Source organism: Ictidomys tridecemlineatus, chromosome 2 (genome assembly GCF_052094955.1).
Source record: "Ictidomys tridecemlineatus isolate mIctTri1 chromosome 2, mIctTri1.hap1, whole genome shotgun sequence".
NCBI lineage: Eukaryota > Metazoa > Chordata > Mammalia > Rodentia > Sciuridae > Ictidomys > Ictidomys tridecemlineatus.
The window spans coordinates 1,733,327-1,758,127 of record NC_135478.1 but is presented as its reverse complement, the minus strand read 5'-3'; the positions used below and the strand labels follow the sequence as shown (position 1 = coordinate 1,758,127).

Sequence of the window (24,801 nt, the reverse complement as noted above, 5' to 3'; positions counted from 1 at the left end):
AACTGTCTGGGGGGTGGGGGGACATTGATTGTACATGTATCTTAACTAGGATAAAAATGAATTGAGGGGGCTGGGGTTATGGCTCATCGATATAGCGCTTGCCTAGCACATGTGAGGCCCTGGATTCGATACTCAGCACCACATAAAAATAAATAAACAAAATAAAGGTATTGTGTACAACTAAAAAATAAATATTAAAAAAAATGAATTGAGGGCTGGGGATATAGCTTGGTCAGTAGTGTGATTGTCTAGCATGCACAAGGCCCTGGGTTCAATCCTCAGCATTCCCCCCAGCCCCCGAATAAAAAAAAAAAAAAAAAAAAGAATTAGGAATTGGGAGAACATTGGCAACTTTAATACCAACGGTGGTAATCTCTTGAAAACACTAAATTTAACTCTACATCCGTCTCCATTGTCACTGTTCCCTATGCTTGGGGCTTTTCCCATCTTTCAATACAAACATAAAGAAGAGGTCATCCTCACCTTCCAAGGCAGCTTAGCTCCCCAAGTACAATGACATCACACCACATCACACCATTTTTTTCCTTTAATTCGCAGACATTAAACGAATGAAAGAATGCACTTGTGGGTGAACCGGGTGATGTGTGGATGAATAAATGAACAAACAGAAGTCGACAGTGACCATGGAGAGCCCATGACACTCCGGATGCCAGGTGCCGAAACTCGGCGGCACCACAAATTTCTCTCGCACAGCCGACAGGGTCCGCCGCCGTCCCACCATGCACCGCTCCGCCCCAGCTCCGGCGGGCTGACAGCACTAATTTCCGGCCTCCATCAGTTGCCCTAACGACCAGCTTGCTCCCGCCTCCAGATTGCGTCACTTCCTTCCACACCCGCCTCGGCCACGGACGCACCTGCGCAAAATGAAAACAAAAAACGGAGTAGTCTTCTCTTGCGCGTGCGCCGCGCCCGGGGGCGGGGCCGAGCGGCGCCGCTGTGCGCAGGCGCAGCCGTCGGTGGGTCGGGGCTCGGTTGTCTCGCAGGTGAGTGGGGGCCCCCCGCTGTGAGCCGGGTGGGCCTGGACGTCAATGGCTGGCAGTTCCCGGGGCTCGGGAGCCCTTGAGAGGTGGGGCGGTCTCGGCCGGCTTCGCTGCGTCCCAAGAGGTGCCGTGAGTGGGCGGCGCGGCGGGGAAACTGAGGCGCGCTGTCCGTCGCGGACCCTCGCCTCCCTGTCCCGGGTCCAGCCCTGGAGATGGTGGTCCGCAGGCTGTCGGCGGGGACCAGGCGGGATGAGCGCTCGCAGAGGGTTTGCTGCTGCCCCTGTTCCTGAGGCCTCCCTGGAAGCATGACCGCCTGGACGCGGGGACTCTGCTGGTCCCAGCGTCACCACTCCGTACCTGGGTGACCTTGGGCAGCGACTCGGCTGCCCAGAGGCTTACTTTCCCTTTCCGTAAGACGGGTGTTGTCACAGTCACCGTGACATTCTGGGCCGCGGGGCCCAGCCCGCCGTGGGCACCCCGAAGGGTTAGCAGTTGTTGGTGCTAGTTGGCATTAGGGCCTTTGGCATAGGATGCCAGAGGTGGGGGAAACCGAGAGCGAGGACCGGCCGGCCACCCTCGCCAGCTGTGTGAACCTGGGCAGGTTGCTTTCCCTCTCTGAGCAGATCTTTGCTTCTTGCCCACATAGTTGTAAAAGTTCCCGCCTTGCAGGGTCATTGTGAAGTTAAAGTGAAGTTAAAGAGTCGTTAGTCAGGTGCCAGGAACTCAGTAAGTGCTTGCTGGAGACTGGCTGTTGTGGTTATGATGTGTCAGAAAACGCGTGTAGTAAGTCCTTTTGCCTAAGTGGTTTTCCTGTTTTTCGTTTGTTTCTGATTATTTGTTTTGTCACCTTTGGACCAGTGGTTCTCTACTGAGGGCAGTTTTGTCCCCCAGGGCATCCGGGGTGATGCCTGGGGACATCTGTGGCTTCAGACTAGGGCATGGAATGGGTGGAGGCCAGGGGTGCGGCTCAGCACCCTGAAGTGCTCAGGACAACACCCTAGAGAATGAGCCCACCCCAGGGTCCAGCGACAAGACTGAGAAACCAAGTATGGATTCAGCATGTGGATTCCAGCATTGGCTGCACCCCAGGAACGCAAATGATTATGGAACTCAGTCTCTTGGGTTCACAGAATCCCCCAGCCCAGGGGGTGTCAACTGGTGGTGATTCAGCCTCCAGGAAACACTGGGCCATGCCTGGGGACATTTATGGTTGTCACAACAGGTTGCACTCCTGGCACAGAGGGGGGGTCAAGGCTAGAGATACTATTCAGCACCCTTGATAATGCCCAGGATGTCTGTCCCAGAGAGTAACCCAGCCCAGTGTGCAAATACTGCTGCTGTCAAAAACATATTCTAGGCCAGTGGCTCTCCCCCATTATGGCCTGTGGGAGATTTATGGACCCCTGGAAGTATGTGCGGCTTTTGGGTTTGTGTGTGTGTTTCTAATTGTGCGAGGCAAGGAAAAGCACAGGAGTCAGACTGCCTGGATTCAAACCTCCTGACGTGTTATCATAGCTGCAGCCTTGGGTGGTCCAGGGAACATTCTAATCCTCAATTTTGTTTTCTGTAGAATGGGGGATAGAGTAGTAAACTCCTCGAGTGACTGAGGGTTAAGCCACCAGCGTTGATCAGAGAGCCAAACCCTGTTGCAGCCCGTTTTTGTGAATGAAGACGTATGGGAGCTCAGCCAGCCTCCTTGGAAGGTTCACACTGGTTCTGTGCGTGGATCGGAGCTACAGTGGCTGGATGGAGTGGTTACCACAGAGCTCTTCCAGCCTGTGAGGCTGAAGGCTTTTAGTGCTCTGCCTCTTTCAGAAAATGTTTCCTAATCCCTGCAAAGTGCCCTCATGTGTACAGTGGGTCACTAGGTATCTGGCAAGTGCTGAGCAGGCCAGGAACTTGAGCAGCATCTACCCTTAAATCTTCCTGGAAGGGGGAATGACCCCTGCGGGTTCTTCTCCACTCCAGGTTAGAGGCTGCGCCCTACGCTCCTCCCTCGCTGTCTACACAACTGCACGTTCTTGCCGGGACGTTGGCAGCGAGGGCGTAGGAGGAACTGTGGGTAGGCAGCAGGACAGCTCTCATTCTTTACTAGGAGGAAACCAAGTGCCAGAGAGAGGCCACTTCCCCAGGGAAGTCAGGCCCAGGGCTTGAGTCTACTGGTGACTTCCCCTGGTCCGGATCAGACACTGCCAAACACTGGGGCCCGGGGAGGTGGTCCAGGGACTCACAGCCTGGTGTGGGGAGCAGGTGTGAGGATCAGGACCCAGGATTGCAGGAAGTGAGGTTTCTTCCTGAGTGTGTGGGTGGAAAGGCCAGCCAGCCCTGGAGGATGTGTGGACCCCACCCCCACGTCAGGTGACACCTGGTGGCAAAGGGCCTCATGGACACCCTCATGAAGGTTTTTACATGCACAGTGATGTCCTAGTGGCATTTCAGAAGAGAACAGGCTCTGACCCTGGGAGTGCATGGGGACCCAGTCAGAACCCCAGAGTACCAGGGTGGGCGCAGGAGCAGAGCACCCCACTGTCAGGAGTCTGCAGGGTGGGGCGGGGCGGGGTGGCAGAGCGTGCCCAGGAGGGGCGTGGCAGCGGGTGCTTCTCGCTGGACTCCAAGGTAGGAAGCCACCTTAGGACAGGCCATTTTCTTCCTTCAGTGATTAACCTGGGAGGAAGGTAAACGCGCAGAGGCTGTGCTATTACGTTGTTTCAGCTAAAACAGGAGGTGGCCACTGGCCACCGAAGGGGCTGGAGCTCACCCTGGGACCCCGGCCCACCTCCCTCCTGTGCCTGTGGACCAGCCCTGCAGTGGTCCTGGGCTCATAAAGCCCTCACTGTTCCCGCCGAGCAGGCCTCCTTTGGGAAGTTTGTCCGACAGCCAAAACCCTACAAGCCGTGATTGTTCAGAGGAGATGGGTGCGTGGCAGCGGGCATGCAGGCCGCCCTCCTGGGTCCCTGGACTGGCCCTCTGTAGGGAAGAGCTTTGTTGGGGTTGAAGTCAGATTTAGGAACCACGTCATGTCCACCCTGAGCAGGGTGAGGGACATAGCAGGTCGTGGCCCAGCTGGGCCTCGCGGTGCAGGGCTCTGCACCTCCTGTGAGTCCACAGGCCCGGGCCGCCTGTCCACAGTCCTGAGGTCCAGGGGGCTCTGCAAGGGAGGTTCCCAGCGCTCCTGTCTGGAAGTCATTTGGCCAGGGAATCTGTCTGTCCTGACCATTCTTCACCCAGGGCCAGGAGTCAATGTCTGGGGACATGTGTGGCTGTCACGGCAGGAGACGCTCCTGGCGTGAGTGGAGGCCAGGGACACTGCTCAGCACCCTGTAGTGCCCAGGACGTCCACCCAGCAGAACGATCCAACCCCAGTGTTCATGGTGCCAAGTGGGAGATGCTGGATTAATATTTTGGAAAAAAAAAAAGTCAACTCCCTGTTCCCACAGACGCAGAGAGCACTCGTGTGCGGCGACAGCACTGCCCAGGGCCTCAGCTGCGGGGCCTGACCTCCTCTCCTCCCGACTCAGTGTGGATTTCAGTGTGGGCAGCACCTAGGGCCTCAGCAGGGCAGATGCTTGAAGGACACTGGGTCTCTTGGTCCTTGAAATCCCCCATCTCAGGGGGTCTCAACAGGGGTGTGATCCTGCCCCCCAGGGGACACCTGCAGTGGCCCGGACCAGCCCACTAGAGTGACAGCTTGCCCTGGAGCAGCCGTGGCTTAGGTAGCCAGGGCTTCTCTCCTCCTTTGTGACACTTGTCCATAGGTGTGGTTTCCTGGAAGCGGAAACAGACCCGCGGGCACGTGCACCGCGCTGACCACGCCGTGCAGCACCGTCTGGCACCAGGCTGTTGACATGACCCAAGTCTTGTTTTAGTTCTGGGCATCGAACCCGAGGCACTCTTGCCACTGAGCCATATCCCCAGCCTCTTTTTTTTTTTTTTGAGATGAGGTGTCCCTAACTTTCTTATGGTCTCGCTAAGTTACTGAGGCTGGCCTTGCCCTTGAGGCCCTCCTGCGCCAGCCTCCTGCGGTGCTGGGGTCGAGGTGTGCACACCCCGCTGGCTGAGTGAAGCAGGGGCTGGATGACTCAGTCGTTGAAGGCAACAGGTCAGGAGGCCCACTCCTCATTTCCTAGGGTTCCAGGCTGTGCCACATCTTAGAGGAACCAACACACCTCAGGCATCTGATCTCTGGCCCCAGGCCTGCTGACTGTCTGGTTGTAGGCGAGGGGCAGGAAGGGCCCACAGCTGCCCTCAAGTGCCTGGCTCCTCCGGCTTGCGTGTTCTGGTCCAAGGCCCCTGGCATCACTGTGGACACTGGAACCAATTGTCTTCTGCGGTATGCATCCTAGACACTGTAGAATGCTGAACAATGTCCCTGCCCTCCACCCACTCCAAGCCAGAGCACCACCAGTCATAACAACCAGTTGTCCCCAGAATCGGCCTGTCCCTGGGGCAGAATCATCACCCATTGAGAGCTACCATTCTAGGAATGAAACCATCTGGAAACAGATGCAACCATGTTCGCTGCATAGGAGATGGGTAGGGAATCCACAAACCATCTCCGTTTGTTAAAAATTCCCTGGGTGTGGTGGCCATGCCTGTCATCCCAGCTACTCAGGAGGCTGAGGTAGGAGGGTCTCAAGTTCCAGGCCAGCCTGGGCCACCTAGCAAAAAGCCTGGGGGTGTGGCAGTGGTGAAGCGTCCTGGGCTCAGTCCCCAGTGTGTGGCGGAGTCTGTTTCCTCTGGAGGCGGCTCCCCACTTGCTGACACGCACAGTGGGTGGTTCACAGGCCACAAAGTAGGTGCTCAGGTTTGCTACCTCCAGGCTCGCTCTCCAGTTTCACCCACAGGCACCTCGTGTGTGCGACCCTGTGTCTGGTCCACTGGACACCTGGGCACTTGAGATGAAAGGAGATCAACACGCACTTCCCTACAGAAGAGCTGCTTTCGCTTCTGGCTCCCGCGTCCCTGGTGGCACACAGCCAGTCACCCCTTGCAGGTGGACTGGTGCCTCTTTCGTCTGCGTTGATGACCTGTGCGTCCCTCCAGGGTGGCCCTGGGCACGTTACCAGGCTCCTCTGCCTGAGTCGGCTGCCTAAAAATAGGACCGACCTGCTGTTGTGAGTCCAGAGCACGGGGCCCGTCCCCAGCGGTGCCTGGTTGGCCATGGCTGCGTAGCCAGGGCCAGAGACCGCAGGGCTCCGTCAGAACTGAAAACCCCTTTTTATAGGGTCACCAACACAGGTCAGGCCCACCTGGTGCTTCATTTGAACTTGACTACCTCTGTGAGGACCTGATCTCCAGCAGTCACATTCTGGGGTCTTGAGGATCAGGACTCCACCCTGTGGAGTTTGGGGACACAGCTCAGCCTGCAAGGGCACCTGACAGTTGACCTGTGTGTGCGAGTGGTCTCAGGCACCAGACTCTGGGTGCCGTCCCAGCTCAGAGAACTGGGCCCTGGGCCTGGGCCTGGGCCGGTGCCTTCACTTTGAAGCTGGACCAGGGCTCAAAGCGGAGCAGCAGTCACCATGACGCAGCCGTAGGGAACCGAGCAGGGGGCCCCCAGCCCAGTGCCCACAGTTCCAGCGAAGCGTCTCCCTACCCTGGAAACCGGTCTGTGTCTCCTGCGCGTGGCTGGCCTGAGCCTCCAGTGCAAAACAGCAGCCCACTAGGTGCCGCAGGGACTGCACAGGCCCAGCCCTGGTGCTGCTTGTCCTACCACACGTTTGGTGCCCCTAGGTGGCACACCGGGCAGCTGCACTGCAGGCCTGACCCTGCCCTGGGCCCTTGCCTGGCAGGCTGGTTTCACTGGCACCTGCCCCACAGGAGGCTGGGGCAGCCCTCGCGGGGCTTCCTGCCAGCACTGCTGAGGCCACTGTGGCTAAAGTCTCCAGGTTGGCCCAGGCCCCAGGACAGCCCGTCTGTAAGCTGCAGTTCCAGGTGCAGGGCTGGCGTACCCTCTGGGGCCCCTAGAGCTGTGTGGGGAAGGCGAGTCCCCATGAGCACTGGGAGCAGAGGCGCCAAGGAGCAGGGTGGTCCTTGGAACCCGGGTGGGGCACGAGTGTCCTAGAGAAGAGCCACACATTCTGATACTGACGTGTGCAGTCAGGGTGCCCTGGAAGAGGTGGACCCGGCTCTGGCCTCCGCCAGGCAGCCCAGCGCCCAGCCCTGGGACCAGGTCGTTCTGTGTACAGAGGCAGATCAGTGAATTGGGGTCCTCATCTGTGACATGCGTAATGCTGCGGTCCTGCCTCTATCCCCATGAGATTGAGACTGCCCAGAACACGTGAAGTGGCCCTCACAGTGCAGTGGGCAGGGCCCAGCGAGTTGCGGCAGGTCTGGGTGCCTGCAGCAGAGTGAGGGGCTGGGGGAGGTTCCCCGTCCCCACCACTCAGCACACCCTCTCTGCGTGCACCACAGATCCTGAACCTCGGGCGTCTCCCCCTCCCGTCTCAAGATGGATAACAAGAAGCGCCTGGCCTACGCCATCATCCAGTTCCTGCATGACCAGCTCCGGCACGGGGGGCTCTCTTCGGATGCCCAGGAGAGCTTAGAAGGTATGCAGGCCCCTGTCTACCTCCTGCCCTGGCGGGGGGACCCCAGCCCCCGCTGCACTGTGGACAGGTGAGTGTAAGGCAGCCTCCCGCTGCCAGGCCTAGGTACCTGGCCTTTCCTCAGCTCTCAGGTAAGTTTTAGCCAGAGAGGGGCAGAAGCCCATCCAGGGGCCAGTGCCCATCTGCTGGCCCAGCTCTATTTTCTGGCTGTGGGCCAAGTCCCCTTCAGGAGCATTTCATCTCCCAGACATCATCCATTGAGCTGGTTCCAGAATGTTCCCAGCCCTTCTGGGCACGTTTGTGGGAGAAGGATTCTCCTTGGCTCCCTGCCCCAGGTTCCCAGCCCACTGGTCCCCAGCGAGAGCTGAGCGTCCTCCCCTTGCGTGGTGCCAGGTGTGGGAGGGAGAGGACGCCTCTGGGAGCAGCCTTGGTGGCCTGTGTCTGCTCCTGTGGAAGTGCTGTGGAAGCCCACAGGGCAGGGGGCTCTGGGGGCCGGCCGTGGCCATCTGCACACACCCTCCGGGTGAGGGCAGTGGGGCTTAGTGGGGCCCGGGAGGAAAGAGCCCAGGGACGCTGTGGGACCTGCCCTGGGGTGGGTGGCGCCACAGCATGGATGCCACCTGGGAGGAGATGGCGCCCTCCTTCCCTCCACTCCAGCTGGTCAGCCCCTGGGTCCAGGCGGCCGGAGGGCTCCCTGCTGCTGGGGATGGGGGGTGAGCCATCCTGCACACGGGGTCTGGCTGTGGGGCCAGAGAACTTGAGCTACTGACCCTGGCCAGGTTCCCCTGGAGTCCCGCAGTGCCCCTGGGCACTCCCCCCATACGGCCCTCCAGGCCAGACCAGGCCCACTACCCCTCCGCCAGGTGGCCTCAGCATTGTGACTCCACAGAGAGCCCTGAGGTCAGCCACCTGAGCCCACATGGCTTCTCCTGCTGGCAGGTGTGGGCACATTGTCCACCCCAAGCGTCCAGGCTTTGAGGTGGACCAGAACAAAGGGAAGCCCGTCCGGAGCCTGCGGGCCCGGGCGGTGGGTGAGGGGCCTTTGTGAGTAGACACGGCGGAGAGGACGTGTGAGCCCCTAGGCCCGAGGACCCCCGGCGTTGCCCTCCCAGGGCTGGTGGCCTCCAGGAACACCCTCCTCCCCCGCAGTTGCCATCCAGTGCCTGGAGACCGCCTTCGGGGTGACGGTGGAGGACAGTGGCCTGGCGCTTCCCCAGACTCTGCCAGAAATATTTGAAGCAGCCGCCACAGGCAAGGTGAGCCCCAGGCTTCCCCCACCTCACCCCAAAATGAGGACAGCAGCAGCGGAACATCTCAGGGTGCCGACTGCTCCCCACCAGCTCGGAGTCGGAACCCAGGCCCGGGGGCGCTGGCCATCCTCATGCTGTGAGCAGGGGCCAGTGGCCCCAGTCCCTCCCCAGGGCCCTGCAGAGGGCCAGGAGCCTCTGAGCGGGGACTGCCAGGCTGAGGCTGCAGGGCTGCCTGAGCACACGGGCACCTTCCTCGGGCAGGAGATGCCACAGGACCTGAGGAGCCCTGAGCGGACCCCGCCCTCCGAGGAGGACTCGGCAGAGGCAGAGCGCCTCAAAACCGAAGGTGAGGGCAGGTGGCCGGTCAGGAGGTGACGCTGGAGGGCAGTGGTCAGCGAGCTGGCCCGGGGGGCCGCATGGGGCAGTAATAGAGCGCAGCTCTCAGCACAGCCAGCACGAGTGTGGGTGGCACGGCCACCGTGGGAGGCACGGCCACCGTGGGAGGCACGGCCACCGTGGGAGGCAGGCGCCCACTCCCTCGGGGCCTGGGGTGGTTTCTCTGATGGGCCGTCTGCGTCGGGCGGACTCTGCAGTCACCCGCACAGCAGCCAGGCAGCCAGGGGAGCCACAGGTGTCCCTCAGGGCATGAAGGGACACATAGCACAGTCCATCCACCATGGGGTGTCCTTGGCCAGGGCAGGAGCCAGGTAACATGGCTGTGGCTCATGCTCGGTGAAAGCCAGACAGTCCACAGTCAGAGGCAGGCAGGGGCTTCGTGGATGTGGCGACTGGGAGGGGACTGGGGACTGTTCGTGGAGGCAGTCTTTCTTTTTTGTGTGATGGAATGTTCTGGACTGGATAGAGGTGATAGTCACGTAACGCGCTGAACATAGGGAAAACCACTGAGCTCCGTCACCCAGGACGACAGGCACAGCCACAGGTGGTTGATGCCCCCTCCTCCCTGTTGGAACGGGGACCAGGCCTCGGAGGACAGCCAGGTGCTGTGAGGTTAGCAGAGAGTCCAAGACGTGGCTGTCCCTCTGTGCCACCGGGCTCCCCATCTGCAGAGTCAGCCAACCCCACATCATAACAGTCAAAAAACAGGCATCACACTGGCCACCACAGTGTCTCCTTGCTGTCCGTCCTCCTGAACGACACGGCCTGGCCGCTCTTACCAGAGTGCTCATAGGGCCACCTGGGGATGCCGTGGCGTCTGCCGGAGGAGGTGCCATCTGTGCTTGAGCACCTGTGATTGTGGTGTCGTGGGGGTTCTAGATCCGGTCTCCCCAGGACACCAGGGGATGGCTCTGCTCGCTGGCCTGGGCCTCCTGCCGCTCACGTGCAGAGCTGGAAGCTTGTGCCCGGAGGACCCCATGTAGCTCCAGCAGTTCCTGAGCGGGACCTGAATGTTGATCCTGCCCTGTGATCGGAGCTCGGGCGAGCCAGGGTCACACCCGTGTCCCCAGGTCTGCTGTGACACGCTGGGCACACACCTTTCTTTCCTTTTAGGGAATGAGCAGATGAAGGTGGAGAACTTCGAGGCCGCCGTGCGTCTCTACGGGAAGGCCATTGAGCTCAACCCCGCCAACGCCGTCTACTTCTGCAACAGGTGCCATGGGCCGGGCACCAGGAGGCTCAGCGTGCGGGGCCAGGGAGCGCAGGCACAGCAGATGGGCTGGTCCACCTGCGCCTTGGGAGGAGGGAGGTCAGGAGGTGGCCTCCTAACCTGTGGTTGGGTGGTACGACTGTCCACACCATGCCAGGAGCGGAGGCTGGCCTTGGGAGAACGTGTCACGCGTTTGCCGTGGGCTTTCTGATGGTGGTGAGTGGCAGTGTTTGGCCTCCATTTTTGTCTCATGTGGTGTTGGGGACAGACCCTGGGTCCTGTATGTGCCACCGCCTGCTCTGCCATGGCTACATCCTGACCCTGGCCTGTTTTTGGAGGAAAAGCCAGCTGCCCTGGCAGAGCCTCACGGCGTAAGGCGCAGTCTCGCGGAGCCCGTCCTGGCTGGGGAAGGTGCGGAGCTGGACAGAGAGTCCGGTGCCAGGCCGTGGAGCAGCCGCGCCCGAGTGTGTCCATCACTCGCGAGTCCCCTGCGTGGGCCTGGCTGCTTTCCTGGGATTTGTTCTTTTACCGTTTTGTTTTGGACTAGTTCTGGGTTTTCAGGAAAGTGGCAGAGATAGGACAAGTAGAGCACGCAGACGTTCTGAGGCCCCACAGCCTGGACCCCGGCCCAGGACACCTCAGGTGGGGATTCCAGACCTGGCCTCCTGTGAAGGGTCACAGTCAGAATACAGGCACGACAGTGCGATTGACAGGGAGTGTAAGTGCATGTCACCCTTGGCCTTGGGTCCCCTCCTCAGGATGCCTCGTGGCGTCGGAGCTGTTCCAGGATCTGAGGGAACTGTCCCCAGCCTCTCGGGTGGGGTGCTGGCTCTGTACTGAGGCCCCCGCCGCCCCTCGGCCGCCACAACCCTGCTCCCCAGCACCTCCCCTAGCGCTCCCCTCTGTCGGAAATGAGCCCCGCAGAGGCTGCGCCAGGAGCCTGGCAGTTGGAGAGCGACCTCTGCCGCTTAGCAAGGCACTGTCGCAAAGCGAAGCCCAGGTTCACTGAGAGCTTGTGAGGAGCCTGGGAGGGGGTGGCGCAGGACTGAGGCGTGGCCAGGTGGCTGCAGGTCCTCCCCTCCTCCTGCACAGGTTAGGGGCCCCCTGAAAGCCAAGGTGAGAGGATTTTCCTGCCCCGCTGGCCTTGTTCCAGAGCGCACACTGCACAGCACTCGCTCAGTGCGGTGCGGGGAGCTCTGTCTATGTGCCCTTCGCCTCAGGTGGGTTCCTCAGAGGCCCAGCACTCAGCCTCGGCCCCGGGCCTGCACTCGGGGTTGCAGTGCACCCCCCGGATGTGGGGGCCGACTGTTTCTTCCCTCGCACGGAAGAAAAGGGGCGAAATAGAAAAGGTCTCCAGCCAGACTGGCTGCTGGAGGGTGGGCAGGAGCTGTCTCTGGCCAGGTCCTGTGTGGCCTCCCACCTGGTGAGGAATGGGTTCTCTTGCCCCCGTGACAGACGAGGAAATCAAGGCAGAACTGGGACATGGCCAAGCAGGTGGCGTCAGTGCCGTGCTCTCTCCTCCTCCCTCAGCACGCCTGTGGGCGCACTGGCCTCTGGTGTCCCCATGAGTGGGTAGTACCTGGGTGGCAGAATCTGGTGATGTTGGGTGCAGATCTGGTGCTGAGGCCCCATGTGCCAGGGCCATCTCCAGGCCACACCCCTCCCTGCCCACAGGCTGGTGCCCGGGTGTCCTGGCCCTCTGCGTCCTGGCTGGCCTGTCGCCACCCCCTAGCCCCGGGGCTGCCTGCAGGAGCCGCCTGCCTTTGTCCCTGCAGAGCCGCAGCCTACAGCAAGCTGGGGAACTACGCGGGAGCCGTGCAGGACTGCGAGAGGGCCATCTGCATAGACCCGGCCTACAGCAAAGCCTACGGCCGCATGGGGTGAGTGGCTGCGGGGTCCTGGTCCCTGGGTGGCAAGCTGCCTCACCAGCTCAGCTCCACACTGTCTGGGGTGGCTCGACCCCGTCTTTGGGCACCAGCCGTGTACCCCACGTCTGAAGGCGGCTGGGGGTCCAGAGCTCCCGGGGCCCTGCCCTGGGCCTGGGCCGCGCATGGTAGCAGCCGGGCAGCCTGCAGAGAAGAGTAGCCAGACGCCCTGGGTGGGCTTCAGGGGCCCAGCACAGGAGCCCCATCCACGCAGCGTGGGGCACAGAGTTCCTGTCCTCTTTTTGGACTGTTGTGGTCAACTGCCCCCTGCCAAGGCTGCCTGGGGGCTGCCTGGGCACTGACACTCAGGTGTCCCAGTGTTTCAGCAGCTGTGTGCCAGCAGTGTGCATGAAGGCCAAGCCCAGTCTTTGGGACCATGACATTTGAGTGACGTCCTCCCCTCCCTGCACCTCAGGAGGAGGCACTGTGTGTGCCGTAGGGGGCCCTTCTTGTGGGCCTGGGCTCCTGACCGTCTTCTCAGACACCCCGGAGCCCCTGCAGGCGGTGTGCCCCCGCCCAGCCCAGGCAGGCAGACCTCGGGACGCTGGCAGCTGCCCGGCCCTTCAGCAGCCCCTTTCCCCGCAGCCTGGCGCTCTCCAGCTTGAACAAGCACACCGAGGCCGTGGCCTACTACAAGAAGGCCCTGGAGCTGGACCCCGACAACGAGACCTACAAGTCCAACCTCAAGATAGCGGAGCTGAAGCTGCGGGAGGCCCCGAGTCCTGTGAGCCGGGGCGGCTGCGGGTGTGGGCCGGGGCCTGGCCGACCCGGGGTTCTTGTGTTCACGCATCTGACTCGGGCCCGGGAAAGGCTGTCACACGGAAAGAAGTTGACACCCAAACCCGGGAAATGGGCAGCATGGCCTGGGTCAGGTGGCCAGGGCCCTGGTGTGACCCCGCTGGGTGGCAGGCTCGGGCTGGCTGCTTTGGCTCATTCAGCTACCCGGGCACTGTGGCCTGGTGAGGCGGAGCCCACGAGGGGGGTGCCCCTGAAAGGCCCTCTCTGGGCAGGGTTGGCCCTGCAGGTGGTCAGCCCAGGGAGCTGCCCCTGCAGGCGGCCAGCCCAGGGTGCCACGGCGCAGGAAGGCCTGGCACCTAGCAGGCTTCCCCCAGAGTGCTGGTCACGGCTTGTGCCAGGGGCGGCCCCCCTTGGTACTCAGGCTAAGGGGCCGCTGAGCCCCGCAGGGCTCTCACCCCTCAGGCCCTAGGGTTGCTGGCCATGGTCCTGTGTCCGGCCACCACTAACCAGTGCTTTCTTGTCTCCAGACAGGAAGTGTGGGCAGCTTCGACATCACTAGCATGCTGACCAACCCAAGCTTCGTGAGCATGGTAACAGCCCCGGCTCCCCGCCCACAGCCCCTACCCAGGGCCAGGCTCACAGAGTCCAGGAGGTGACCCCCAGCTCCCCGTGTGGTAGAGAGTGCAATAGAAGTGTATGGCCGTGTCCATCTCCTGGGGTCCAGAGGAGATAATGCAGGGTCCCAGGTGCCACTTTCCAATGCCAGTACTTCTGCTGTGAAAGGGACATGAGCCTGTGGTAGTGCACCTAGTAGCCTGTGGTAGCCAGGACCCTACAGAGCCATCCACACTGCACCATGCTCCCTGAGGGCCCACCCCTGCCACGCACAGGGCCTGCAGCCTCGGGCTGTGGTGACTGGCGCACTGCTAGGGAGGACACTGGGCACTACGGTGCACGCGGCATCTCAGGTGGAAGCTGTGGAGGAGGATGGGGGTGTGGCTCAGGGGTCAAGGCCCCCTGAGTCCAACGCCCAGCACCAGAAAAATGAAAAGAGGGGCCATCAGTGTCCTGGCAGCCAGAGGCTGTCGTCCCCAGAGCAGGCGGCGGCTGAGCAGCACTGCCGGGTGCCTCCCCTGCAGCAGAGGGCAGGGCAGCTGGGCCTGCCCTTGCAAGGCTCAGGCAGCAGTGGACGGTAGTCACAGTCCTGGCCTCGTGGGTGTGGCAGGTCACGGCCTGCCAGCGGTTCTGTGAGGCAGGCCTCGTGGGCACGCAGCCACCCCACCCACACTGGCAGAGCCGCGTGCACCTGGGAAGGCGGAGGGCACCTGCCTCCTGCCCGTTAGAAGGAGGCGCCAGCCTGGGAGCCGCCAGTCCCGAAGACCATCCCGTGCCCGGGCACACCCGGACACGCCCTGGGGCAGACGTGGGGGCTTGGCCGGGTGGGTGCAGGCAGCCGTGTGGCGAGACTCTGTCGCCCGCGAGGAAGGGCAGGGCTCCAGGTCTCAAGGCCCCTGGGTGCAGGTGGGAAGAGCTGGCCCTGCCACACAGGTGAGCAGACAGGCAGACGTGGGGGAGGGCCAGGGGGGTGGAATCTGGGGCTGGCGGCGTGGGTCAGTGGCTAGCGCTTCCCTCGCTGGTGGGGACCGTGAGAACTCGGGGTGGAGAGTGACTCCCCGACCCGTGTGTTTCCCCTCAGGCGTCAAACCTCATGAACAACCCGCAAGTTCAGCAGCTGTAAGTGACAACCCTTGTGTCATTGTGTGTTGTGGCACAGTGTACATGACATAAACTTTGATTATTTTGAAAAATGAAGTACAGTGGCACACGCCTGTAATCCCAGTGGTTGGGGAGGCTGAGGCAGGAGGACCACAAGTTCAAGGCCAGTCTCAGCAACTTAGCAAGGCCTGTATCAAAATTCAAAGTATATTCTTTCTTAGTTGAAGCTTAACAGTTCCTGGTGTTAAGTATTCAGAGTGTCGGGGGCCAGCTTCCACAGTGTAACTCCTGGACACTCTGACCCCAGAGGAAGTCCCTTCCCAGCTGTCCCCCATCCCTTCCAGTCCTGCAAGTCCACGTCCCGTCTCTGGACTCCCCTGTCACTGGGTCACACGCCGTGGCCTTGTGTGTCTGGCTCTCACTGAGCACCAGGTCCTTGGGACCATCCACACTGCAGCTGTCACTGTGCTCTTGCTGGCCGAGGACGCTCTGGGTATACGGGGTCAGGCTGTGCTGCCCATCTGTCAGCAGACCCCTGGCTTCTGCTCTGCGTCTCCCGAGGGGGTGGTGCTGCTGTGAACGGGGGGTGAGGGTCGGGGTCCCTGGTACGTGCCAGAGTGGCTGGCCGAGCACATACTGCCAGGCCACTTTCTTCCCTCACCAAAGCTTGCTCTCAGCCACAGCAGGGTCCTCGGCAGGGCCGGGTGGCTCTCTGGGTGGCTCTCCGGTGGCTCTCCAGGTGGCTCTCTGGCACTGCAGCCTGCTGAGCAGCATCCCTGCCTCCACCTCTCCCTGCCAGGACACCCCAGTGCTAGTCACGGTCACCCCAGATGTCATGCAGTGTCCCTGGGGGCAGCCGCTTGGCTAAGACCACTACTGTGTTTAGGCCAGAACGGGGCAGTCCTGGGAGGCTGGGCTGGGGACCTGGGGTCTGCCCGGTGCAGAGAATCTGCCTGAGAAGGATGGACCTCCCAGGCCACACCCAGGGCCACAGGGGGAGGGCCGAATGGCCGTTGGCTGAGCCCTGCTGCTCTCCACAGTGTGTCCGGGATGATCTCCAGCAGCCACAACCCCCTGGGGACGCCCGGCACCAGCCCCTTGCAGAACGACCTGGCCACCCTCATCCAGGCGTGAGTAGAGCTGCTCCACGGGGCGCGGGTGGGCACACAGCACGTCCCTAGGCGCCCAGGGGACCTGGTGTCCTCGGCACGGAAGGCAGAGGCCCCAGGTCCAGTCTGGGCGAAGGAGGAGCTGGAAGCAGTGGCCGGCCCCCGCCAAGCTGCACTGTCCACACAGGGGCCAGCAGTTCGCGCAGCAGATGCAGCAGCAGAACCCGGAGTTGATTGAGCAGCTCCGGAGTCAGATGCGCAGTCGGACACCCAGTGCCAGCAACGACGACCAGCAGGAGTGACCGGCAGGTGAGGCACGCAGGCAGGTCCTCCTGCCAAAGCCCGGTTTGCCCCGAGCTCCGAGGCCAGACAAGGCTTCCCTGGTCATCGGGGCCCTGTCCAGCGTTGGCCCTGCCCCAGCTGGATGAGGCAGCATGGGATCAGTAGGTGCCCCGTGGCCACCTGGGTGGCCCGTGTATATGTCGGGCTTGTCGTCACTCCCGAGAGCAGGTGTGGTGCTGGTGGCTGTTACAATGGGCTCACTGTCCCGGGTGGGCCCCAGCGGCCCTGGCTGGCTAGGTTAGCGTCCCAAGGTCCCTCACTCAACCTGCCTGTCCGCAGTGGACATGGCTCGCGGGCCTCTGTGGAAGAGGCTTCTGTCCTGCCCTGACGCCACCTTGCACAATGTCATTGACACACACACGTTGATTTTTTAACCAGAAACTTTAGGGACACCTGAGCGGGAGCCGTTTAGGGCTGCTGCAGCCGAGTGCGTACAGCCAGGCAGGGCCTGGCCACTTCCCCCAGGTGCTTCCTGTCCCTCCTCCTCCTCTGGGGCCAGGGATGGCGTCCAGGCCCTTGCTCAGGCTGAGCTCTCACTCCACCACTGGCCGCTCCGCAGCCTCCTTTGGAATAAGCTGTTCCTCCAGGCTTCCTGAGCCCCTCTGTCTGCGCTGGCCCAGCGCGTGGCCCCAGAGCCCTGGCCCCTGCACACGGGCCTGGCCTCCTGCTGCGGCCTGACCGCCGGGCCTGGTCTGCCTTCCCGCAGCTGTCCTGGCCGTCCTGCTCTGCCCGCCAGCTGTGGCCCCCGTGTGGTTGGCCACTTTTTCCCGTCGGGCTGCCCAAGAGAGGGAAAGAAACTGAAGTTGGACCTGCACGTTGAGAGACTTTGTTCCGCCCGCCCCGTCCGCCCTGTCCCGTCCCGTCCCATGTCCCGTCCGTCCCCAGCCTCCCCGCCCCCGCCCCCCAGCCCCAGCCCCGCAGAGCCCAGTCAGGCACCGCAGAGTTCTCTAGAACTCCTGGGCCGCTCTGGAGACGCGACAGTGTGCTGTTGGGCCTCATGGCAACCCTGTGGCCTTGGGAGCCCTCTGCAGCCCTGCCCCGTCCTCCGTCTCCAAGGACCCGCAGAGTTACCTCTGGCCGTCCTGCTGGCACTGTGCCAGGAAGAACTCACTGCCAGCCCCGCCCGTGCTGCGTCCTGGTGCCGCGTCCCAGCAGCCCAGAAGGCGTGCTCCAGGGAGGGACTCCAGCCCAGCGCCCAGCGGGCAGCTCCTACGTCCCGTACCCCTTGGCCAGTTTGTCCTGTGCACAGGACCCAGCTCTGTGACTCTTGTGCTGGGTGCGTGGATGGACGTCTGTCTGCCTCCCACCTGCCCTCTTCCACGCCCCGGGGACAGACAGTCATGACCTCCTGTCCAGCTGGGCTCCATGCTTAGCCCTGCACAGAGGTTGACTAGGACATCTTGGCCCGTCTGTGTCCCCTCCCACTGTCCTCATGCCCTCTGGGGTCCTCAACACCCCCACCTTGGCCCTGAAGCAGCTTCAGGAGCGACACCCAGGAGGGGAGGCAGGAGCAGGGCCCCTTGGACACCCTGCGACCCTGCCCAGCTGCAGGGCAGGCTCGGCTCCACCAGAGGGTGGCATCTTGCAGTTGGAGCCCAGGCGCCCTGGGTGTGGGCTGCGTGCCAGGGGGCAGCGTGTATGTGTGTGTAGGTAGCCAGTAGGAAGAAGGGCGGCGGCCGGCCCCCGGCGCCCCTCAGGCGGCCCAGCGGACAGCCAGCCGTGTGGAGAATAAAGAGACCTTGTGGCTTTGTCTTGTCGTCTCTGACGCCCGGCCCTCCCTCCCAGCCTCACCTCCAGGAGCCCGGCCCGCCTGGCGCCCCCAATCCCATGGAGCCCACAGGTGTTCCTCCTGGGTTGGGGTCACGGGCACCTGGCTCCTTCCCGTGATGTGGTCCCCTCCCCTCCCTGGTGCAGAGGATGGCACCTGGCCCAGCTGGGGGCAGAGCAGGATCCCCACCATACGTGGGCCCTATCGTAGCCTCCCAGAGTGACAGACATGGCCTGGGTAGCCGCTCAGGAACCTTCCAGGCTCCCTGTACCCCCGCCAGGAGCTGAGTGGGGTTGCTGTGGGTGCTGTGGCGCCTCAGCTCTGGGCTCTCAGTTCCCACCGACAACCACTTACAAGGACAGAAGCCACGACTGTCACTGGCCCAAGGTCCCCCGGCCAGGGAACCACGGAGCCAGGTGGAGCCCTGCTCTGTGAGAGAGTGGCCGTCTCCCCCGTGGGCCCCCGTCCGCGTTCCTGTCACAGAGAACCGACACACGCAGGGGTGGGATTCAGGGTCCAGTCTCCACGCCCTTCAGTCACTGTGGAGACTGGAAAAATTACACAATGTCTGCAGCCTGCAATCCCAGACCTCGGGAGGCTGAGGCAGGAGGACTGAAGTTCAAGGCCAGCCTCAGCAACTTAGCACGAGACCCTGTCTCAAAAAATAAAAAGGGCTAAGTGCTCTGGCTCAATCCCCAGATCCCTCAAAAAAAAAAAAAGGTGACGTGCATGAGCAGGAGAGGACGCCGGAGGAGGGGCTGTCTGGCCCCCTGAGGAGCCCTGGGCAGAGCTCACGTTCTGGGGTCCCAGGCCAGCAGCAGCAGTACTGCCTGGGACCCGAGTGGCCAGACCGGTGCCTAGCTACCAAGTCATCCAGGTGTGTGACCCTGCACACACCAGAGCTAGAAGTCCACCTGCCGGTCTGCACCCCCGCTTCCCAGTGTTGAGGGCCACAGCCGAGTCGGGAGGACGCGTGGCGTTTTTGCCAGAAGTAATGGTTGAGAGGTGACCGCGCGCCATTAAGGTGATGATTTTGGAGTTCTCGCGGAGTCCCCCTTGAGCTCTCGCGGGGATTCCTGAAGAGTCGCCTTGGTTGGGGAAGTGCCGTGGTGGTTCCTGGAGGAGCCGCCTGGCGTTGGGGAGAGTTCCCGGGGAGCGTGTGTGGAGTGTGCTGGTGGAGCTCAGAAATAAAGTTTGTTCCTGCTCCAGTGGCTCATGATTTGTGCCCAGCCAGACGGCGGCACCCAGTCACCCCAGAAGTGCACGTCACCCATTGGCCCCACGTGCAGAAACCCTGGTGCACACAGATGTGAGCTGCATCCCTGAAGCCACCGTGGAGCCACACGGGTCCCAACCGTCTGGTCTCACCATGATGGCCTGCAGGCCACTGCTGGGCAGGTGGGGGGCTGTGGGCAGCTTGCAGGGCCAGGACTTTGCTGGGTGGCTTGATGAGAAGCACATCGCGGTGATGCCGTCAGCTCCGCACAAGTCAGAAATGCACATCTGAGTGCTCCTGTCACTAGCCACGGCTCCCGGGGAGCAGCTGCTGCCACCTTGGGGCCCAGAGTCACAGCCACGCTGCCGCTTCACGCCCTGAGGTGACATTCCCTGGACCCACCTTGCTGCCCTCCCGGGAAGCAAGAGGGGAAAACAGTTGGGTGTCACAGAAGCAGCGGTTTGCGGCCTGGGGTGGCTTCCCCCCAGGCTCTGCGGTACCTCAGCTGGAGGTGCGCCTGCCCTGGGACTGCTCTGCACCCTCGTGCCCAGGACGCCCCCAGCGCTGGGGCTCGGGATGCCCGTCGCCGCAGATCCTGGGGCGACTGTCAAGCAGTTGTGTCGAATCACTTGCCCCCAGGAGGGGGATCTGCCCGCTGGCTTTAGAATCTCTCTACACAGAAAAGCATCTCAGCCCAGAGGGGTGACTTGGGGACAAAACGCAGCGCGCCCGCATCCCAGGCCTCGGTGACTCCCCTCGCTGAACACGAGCCTGCCGCGGGCGTTTGGCCGGCAGGGGGCGCGCGGGGCCGGCGCAGCATCAGGACCTGGCGGAAGTATGGGCCCTGGAGCTCCCCGCCGCGCCCTGAGCCCGCCGTGCCTGCAGCCCCCGCTGACCTTGCAGAGCCAGGAGGGGGTGCCTGCCGGTACGTGCGCTCTGGAGCAGCACCCGACGGGGGGTCAAAGAAAGTGCCCCCAGAAACCACAGGCTTGGCGGTCCGGTCCCCCTGTTTCCACTGTGCCAGGCGCAGGTGTCGGGGCGCAGACAGAACCACCTCCACCCGCCCCGCCGGCCCCTGTCACCCCAACCAACGTGGTCATCGGGCCTGGAGGGGTCCACCTTGGCCCCACAGCCCCCTCCCACCAGCCGCCCCGGAGCCGCCTTGGACCAGGCCTGCCCACAGGAGTGGGCATCATGCGTGGGGGTCAGCCTCAAGAGACCCTCTGGCCCAGAAGGCAGCCCCTGACGCCGACAGCCGCCGCCCAAGACTTGGCGGAATGGCAGCGGGGAAAGGAGACTTTGCAAGGCACCTGAGAAGCAGCAGCTCAGCAGGGGCTGGAGTCGCCGTCCACACGGCCAGCCACGTTGGTGCAGGGACCCTGGACATGAGGTCAGGAGAACGGCCCCCCAACGCCCTGGCCCTGCAGCTACAGCGTCCGTCCAGTCAGGAGGGTCAGAAGGGTCCCTGGTCACGAAATCAAGGCAGGTGGCGAGACTGTCACAGCCAGCAGAGCCCAGGGACGTGGTACTGGGGTCACCACTGGGCCCGGGGCAGAAGAGGACACTGGGAGAATGAGTGAAGCTTGGACTCCAGTTCATGACCGATGAGCGCCTGTCCTGGGTGTGGCACCCGGTGTGGCACCCAGGGCGGCCCTGAATGTGGCCACTCTGAGACAGCCCGGGGCTACGCTGCTCTTCCTCCTCCTCTCCCTAGCCCCGGGGGCTGGACCCAGGGGGCTCACCCCCTGGGCGACTGGCCCACAGCCGTGATGCCCGCCCGCGCTCATAGTGGACATGGGGGTCGCAGGCGTCTCTCCCGATGACCAGGCACTCGTGACATGAACCCGGTGCGGCCACTGAATTCGGGAAATGAGCCAATTCCGACAGGACCCTATCATGTGACCCACATCTAAACTGTGTTGTTCCTTCCCTCACATTTCTGGAAGCCTCTTCCTAAACCAGGATCACGATCACGTCTGCTCGGATCTGAACGGTTGTCCAGGTTTTCACAGCCTCCCGTGACGTTGACACTCGGGGGACACCAACCAGCTGTTTAGACTCCACCTGGACCGCCGGAGCCTGTCCTTATGCACAGACGTGGCCGCTGGTGCCCACCCAGCTCACGGCAGCCCCGAGTTCCGTCCCCAGCACCAAGACCTGGCGATGAGACGACATGGGGTGGGGGTCCTTCCACGGTGTCCTCATTTTGGCCGGAAGAGTACGAAGCACTATGGTGTTCTCCCCGGTTCTCCCTTGGGAGCCCAAGTGTCACTTTGGTCCCATGTGGGTGACACTATCGTCGACACCCTGCTGTGGAGAGGGAGGCTCCGTCAGGCTGTGCCGCTGTGAGGTCCCTTCTACCCACTTACTAAGAAGTCTGTGGGGGACGCAGGAACTCCGCCCCCGGTTCCCACACTCACGGGACTCTCAGGCTCCCACCGTCCCTGCTCCTGCCAGCTGGCCTTGGCACTGTCCCCCACCTTCCTCTGCCCCAGCCCAGGTGACAGACCCACGCTGCGGATGAGCAGAGGTCACCCTTGCTCGCGTCGTTAGGTGTCTGGTCTTGGTGACCGTGCGTGGCCAGCACCTCCCTTGGCGGTCACCAGGCGCTGTGTCCCCAGAGCACGGAGTCTCCAGGGGCGTCTGGCTGTGCCCTCTCAGCCGTGCCCCCGGGGCCGTGCACACTGCAGCCCCCGACACAGGAAAATAAAAGCGCCAGGACACTGAGCGGCGCCCTGGGGCCGGGACGCAGCGGCCCTCCTACCCGTTCACCTGGCGCCGGGCGCCCCGACTGGCTCCAGCCTGGCCACGTGGCGGTTGGGGTCTTCTAGGTCCCCGCCTTTGTGGAAGGCCTGTCCCAGGGTGGTGTGGGCGGGAGGTGGGGACCTGGTGGGAGGCCTGGGTCCCTGGAGGCGTGCCCCTGCTGGAGGTGCGGGAGCCTGCGCCCTCCTGCCCTCTTCCTGGCCCCGGGGTGGGCAGTTCGGTCCTCCACGTGCCCCGGCCAGGAGGAGCTACCCGCCCCAGCCCGCTGTCTGTGGACCCAACCTGCAGAGCCGCAGGCGGAGCGGCCCTGGGCCCTGGTGGGTGAGGTCTCAGGCCCGTGTTGTAGCCGGGGAGCGCAGGCGCTGGGGTGACCGCCCTGCCTGCCCGCAGCTCCGGGTGCCCTGGTGGGTAGGTACTCAGGGGAGGTGGCCGGGTCCTGGGCAGGTGTCACCCGATTCTTTCCTGTGCCAATCAGCCGTGTGTGAAGGTCCCCGATGTGAACGTGTTTCACGTCTGGCGTGTCTGTTTTCAGTTTTAAAATGTCCTATTGACTGGAAGTAGCCCAACATCTCCCAGGCAAACAGAGGAACCATTTTTAGTGAATCCATACAATGGAATCCTACAAAGTCAACAAAGCCAAGGAGCCCGAGTGGAGGGTCCTTGGTGGACACCTGCTTTACTCCACCCTGCAGGACCGGCTGCCTGTCCTTACGTTACTGTGCCTCTTGGGTCTGTCCCCCTGTGAACTGCCGCCGTCCCTTTCCCGGCTTCATTTCGGGACAGTCATTCTGGGTGGAGCGCAGCGTCTAGCATGTGATTGACATTTCCTGGGGCTGGGTGGGGCTCAGGTGGTTCCACCCTCAGCACTGCATAGAGGTAAATAAATAAATAAACAAACAGACAAACACAGGGATCCTGTCCATCTACACCTAAAGATATATCAGGTCTCTTTCCCTCTGTCTTGTCACTTTGTACCAGATGTGGAACCCAGGGGCACTAACCACTGAGCCTTTCAGAAAATATTTGATTTAGAGACCGGCTCTTACTAAGTTGCTCGGGGCTCACTAAGAGGCTGAGGCTGGCTTTGAACGGTGGCCCTCCTGCTCCAGCCTCCCCAGCCGCTGGACGACAGGCGTGGCTCGCAGGTCTCACGGCCACTTAGGGCCATTCCTAGTGCCTCGCGGAGGGTGATTCCTCCTTTGTTTTTAGTTGTCAGTGGACCCTTATTTTGTTCTGTTTACATGTGGTGCTGACCAGGGAACCCAGTGCCTCACCCGGCCAGCGACAGCCCTGTGGATGCCCCTGAGATACTCCGTGCAGTCAATCCACCTGGGCTGTCCTGTGGGCCCCGGGGACACACGGTTCTGGTGCAGGGGTTTGGAACATGCGCTGACCTCCTGCAGCTCCTGCTCGGAACCTTGCTTCCCGACTGACCTGCACAGATGCGGCCCTTCCCCGTGTTCCCTCGGAGGCCCCTGGTCTTCGCCTGGTGTGCTGCTGCCACAAACCGTCTTCTCGTTGTGAACTGTGCAAGACCCGAAGAGTCAACTGCTCAGTGTCTCCTAGTGACCAGCTGGGGACCATGGTGCCGTGGCGTGCACCTGCTGTCCCCGCGCCCAGACCTCAGAGGCCCCTGGAGCCCAGGGCTTGAGGCCAAGCTGGACCACGCAGACAGACCCCTTCTTTAGAAAGGATTTTAGAAAGCACGAGGCACGACTTATAAATAGCCTCTGGAGATCCTGGGTTCCACCACGAAGCGACCTGGGGGGGGGGCGGTGACAGTGGCATTCAGTGTGAGTGCCTGTGGCATGGCATGGGGACCTCCGCAAAGCCGGGTCCCTCACAGCCTCCAGGGCTGCCCCTCCGCCAGTCCCTCCGGCATCCACCTCAGCACTCAAGCCAGAAGGTGAGTCCCCGACGCTCCTCCTCTGAGACCCACCCGGCAGGCGGCAGCCTGCCCTGCAGCGCACCCCTCCACCCTCCTCCTGCCCGGAGGCTGTCTTCATCCAAACCATCACCAATTCCTACTCCCACGATTCTTAACTAGTCTCCCTGCTTCAGGACTTGCTCCCTAAAATTCAGCCTCTTTTCCTGTTTGTACTAGGGTTTAGAGCCAGGGTGCTCTACCCCTGAGCTTTTCCACACTTTTTAATCTTAGTTTGGGACAGGGCTCACTAAGTTGCCCAGGCTGGCCTCAAACTGTGATCCTCCTCCCTCAGCCTCCGGTGTTCCTGGGATTACAGGCAACAAACAATGAAGCCTTTCTTCATGCAGAAGTTAAAATAACCTTAGAACAGTAGTTGGATTATGACCTTCACCTGCTTAAACCCTGTCCCTGAGTCACAGCTGGGTCTACAGCAGGGTTCCCAACGTCTCCCCTCCTGGTTGTTCCTGACATCCAGCCGCCTGCCCTGCGGCTTCCTTAGGTGCCAGCTCTCCCTGCCTGGTCGCCCACTCTCCTGTCCGCCCCTCCTGCTCAGCACTCTATTGGGCTGATCCCCACACAGTGCTCTTTCCTCTTCTTTCTTCACAGCATTTGGTACAGTCCACAGCTTTTCTGTGATGTACTGGTTGTCAAATTTCCCCAAGACTTAGTGGGAAGAAAAAACTTTTACCACCCCAGATCCTGTGGCTTCGGTTTCAGGATTCAGGTGAAGCTGAGCTGAGGCTCTGCCTTGAGTCTTCAAAGGCTGCATGTGACCAAGGTGTCCACTGGGGAGTTCACACGGGACAAGAGCCCTTCCAAGTCACCTGGGGGCTCACCCGGGTCAAGAGCCCTTCCAAGACCAGACGCTCGTGGTGGTAGGCAGGGTTCAGTT

At 62.1% G+C, this 24,801-nt stretch overlaps 1 protein-coding gene across 1 annotated transcript; it reads left to right on the top strand.

Annotated features, from left to right (window-relative positions):
- The first annotated feature begins 845 nt into the window (after nucleotides 1-845).
- Sgta (small glutamine rich tetratricopeptide repeat co-chaperone alpha) lies at nucleotides 846-17,981 on the top strand. Its single transcript, XM_005332007.5, has 12 exons — nucleotides 846-1,004; nucleotides 7,416-7,552; nucleotides 8,699-8,805; nucleotides 9,061-9,145; nucleotides 10,309-10,408; nucleotides 12,181-12,285; nucleotides 12,916-13,054; nucleotides 13,596-13,658; nucleotides 14,765-14,802; nucleotides 15,825-15,914; nucleotides 16,081-16,202; nucleotides 16,942-17,981. Exons 2-11 carry the CDS (start codon nucleotides 7,453-7,455, stop codon nucleotides 16,193-16,195), a joined length of 942 nt encoding a protein of 313 aa, XP_005332064.1. The 5' UTR covers nucleotides 846-1,004; nucleotides 7,416-7,452; the 3' UTR covers nucleotides 16,196-16,202; nucleotides 16,942-17,981.
- The last annotated feature ends 6,820 nt before the right edge of the window (nucleotides 17,982-24,801 follow it).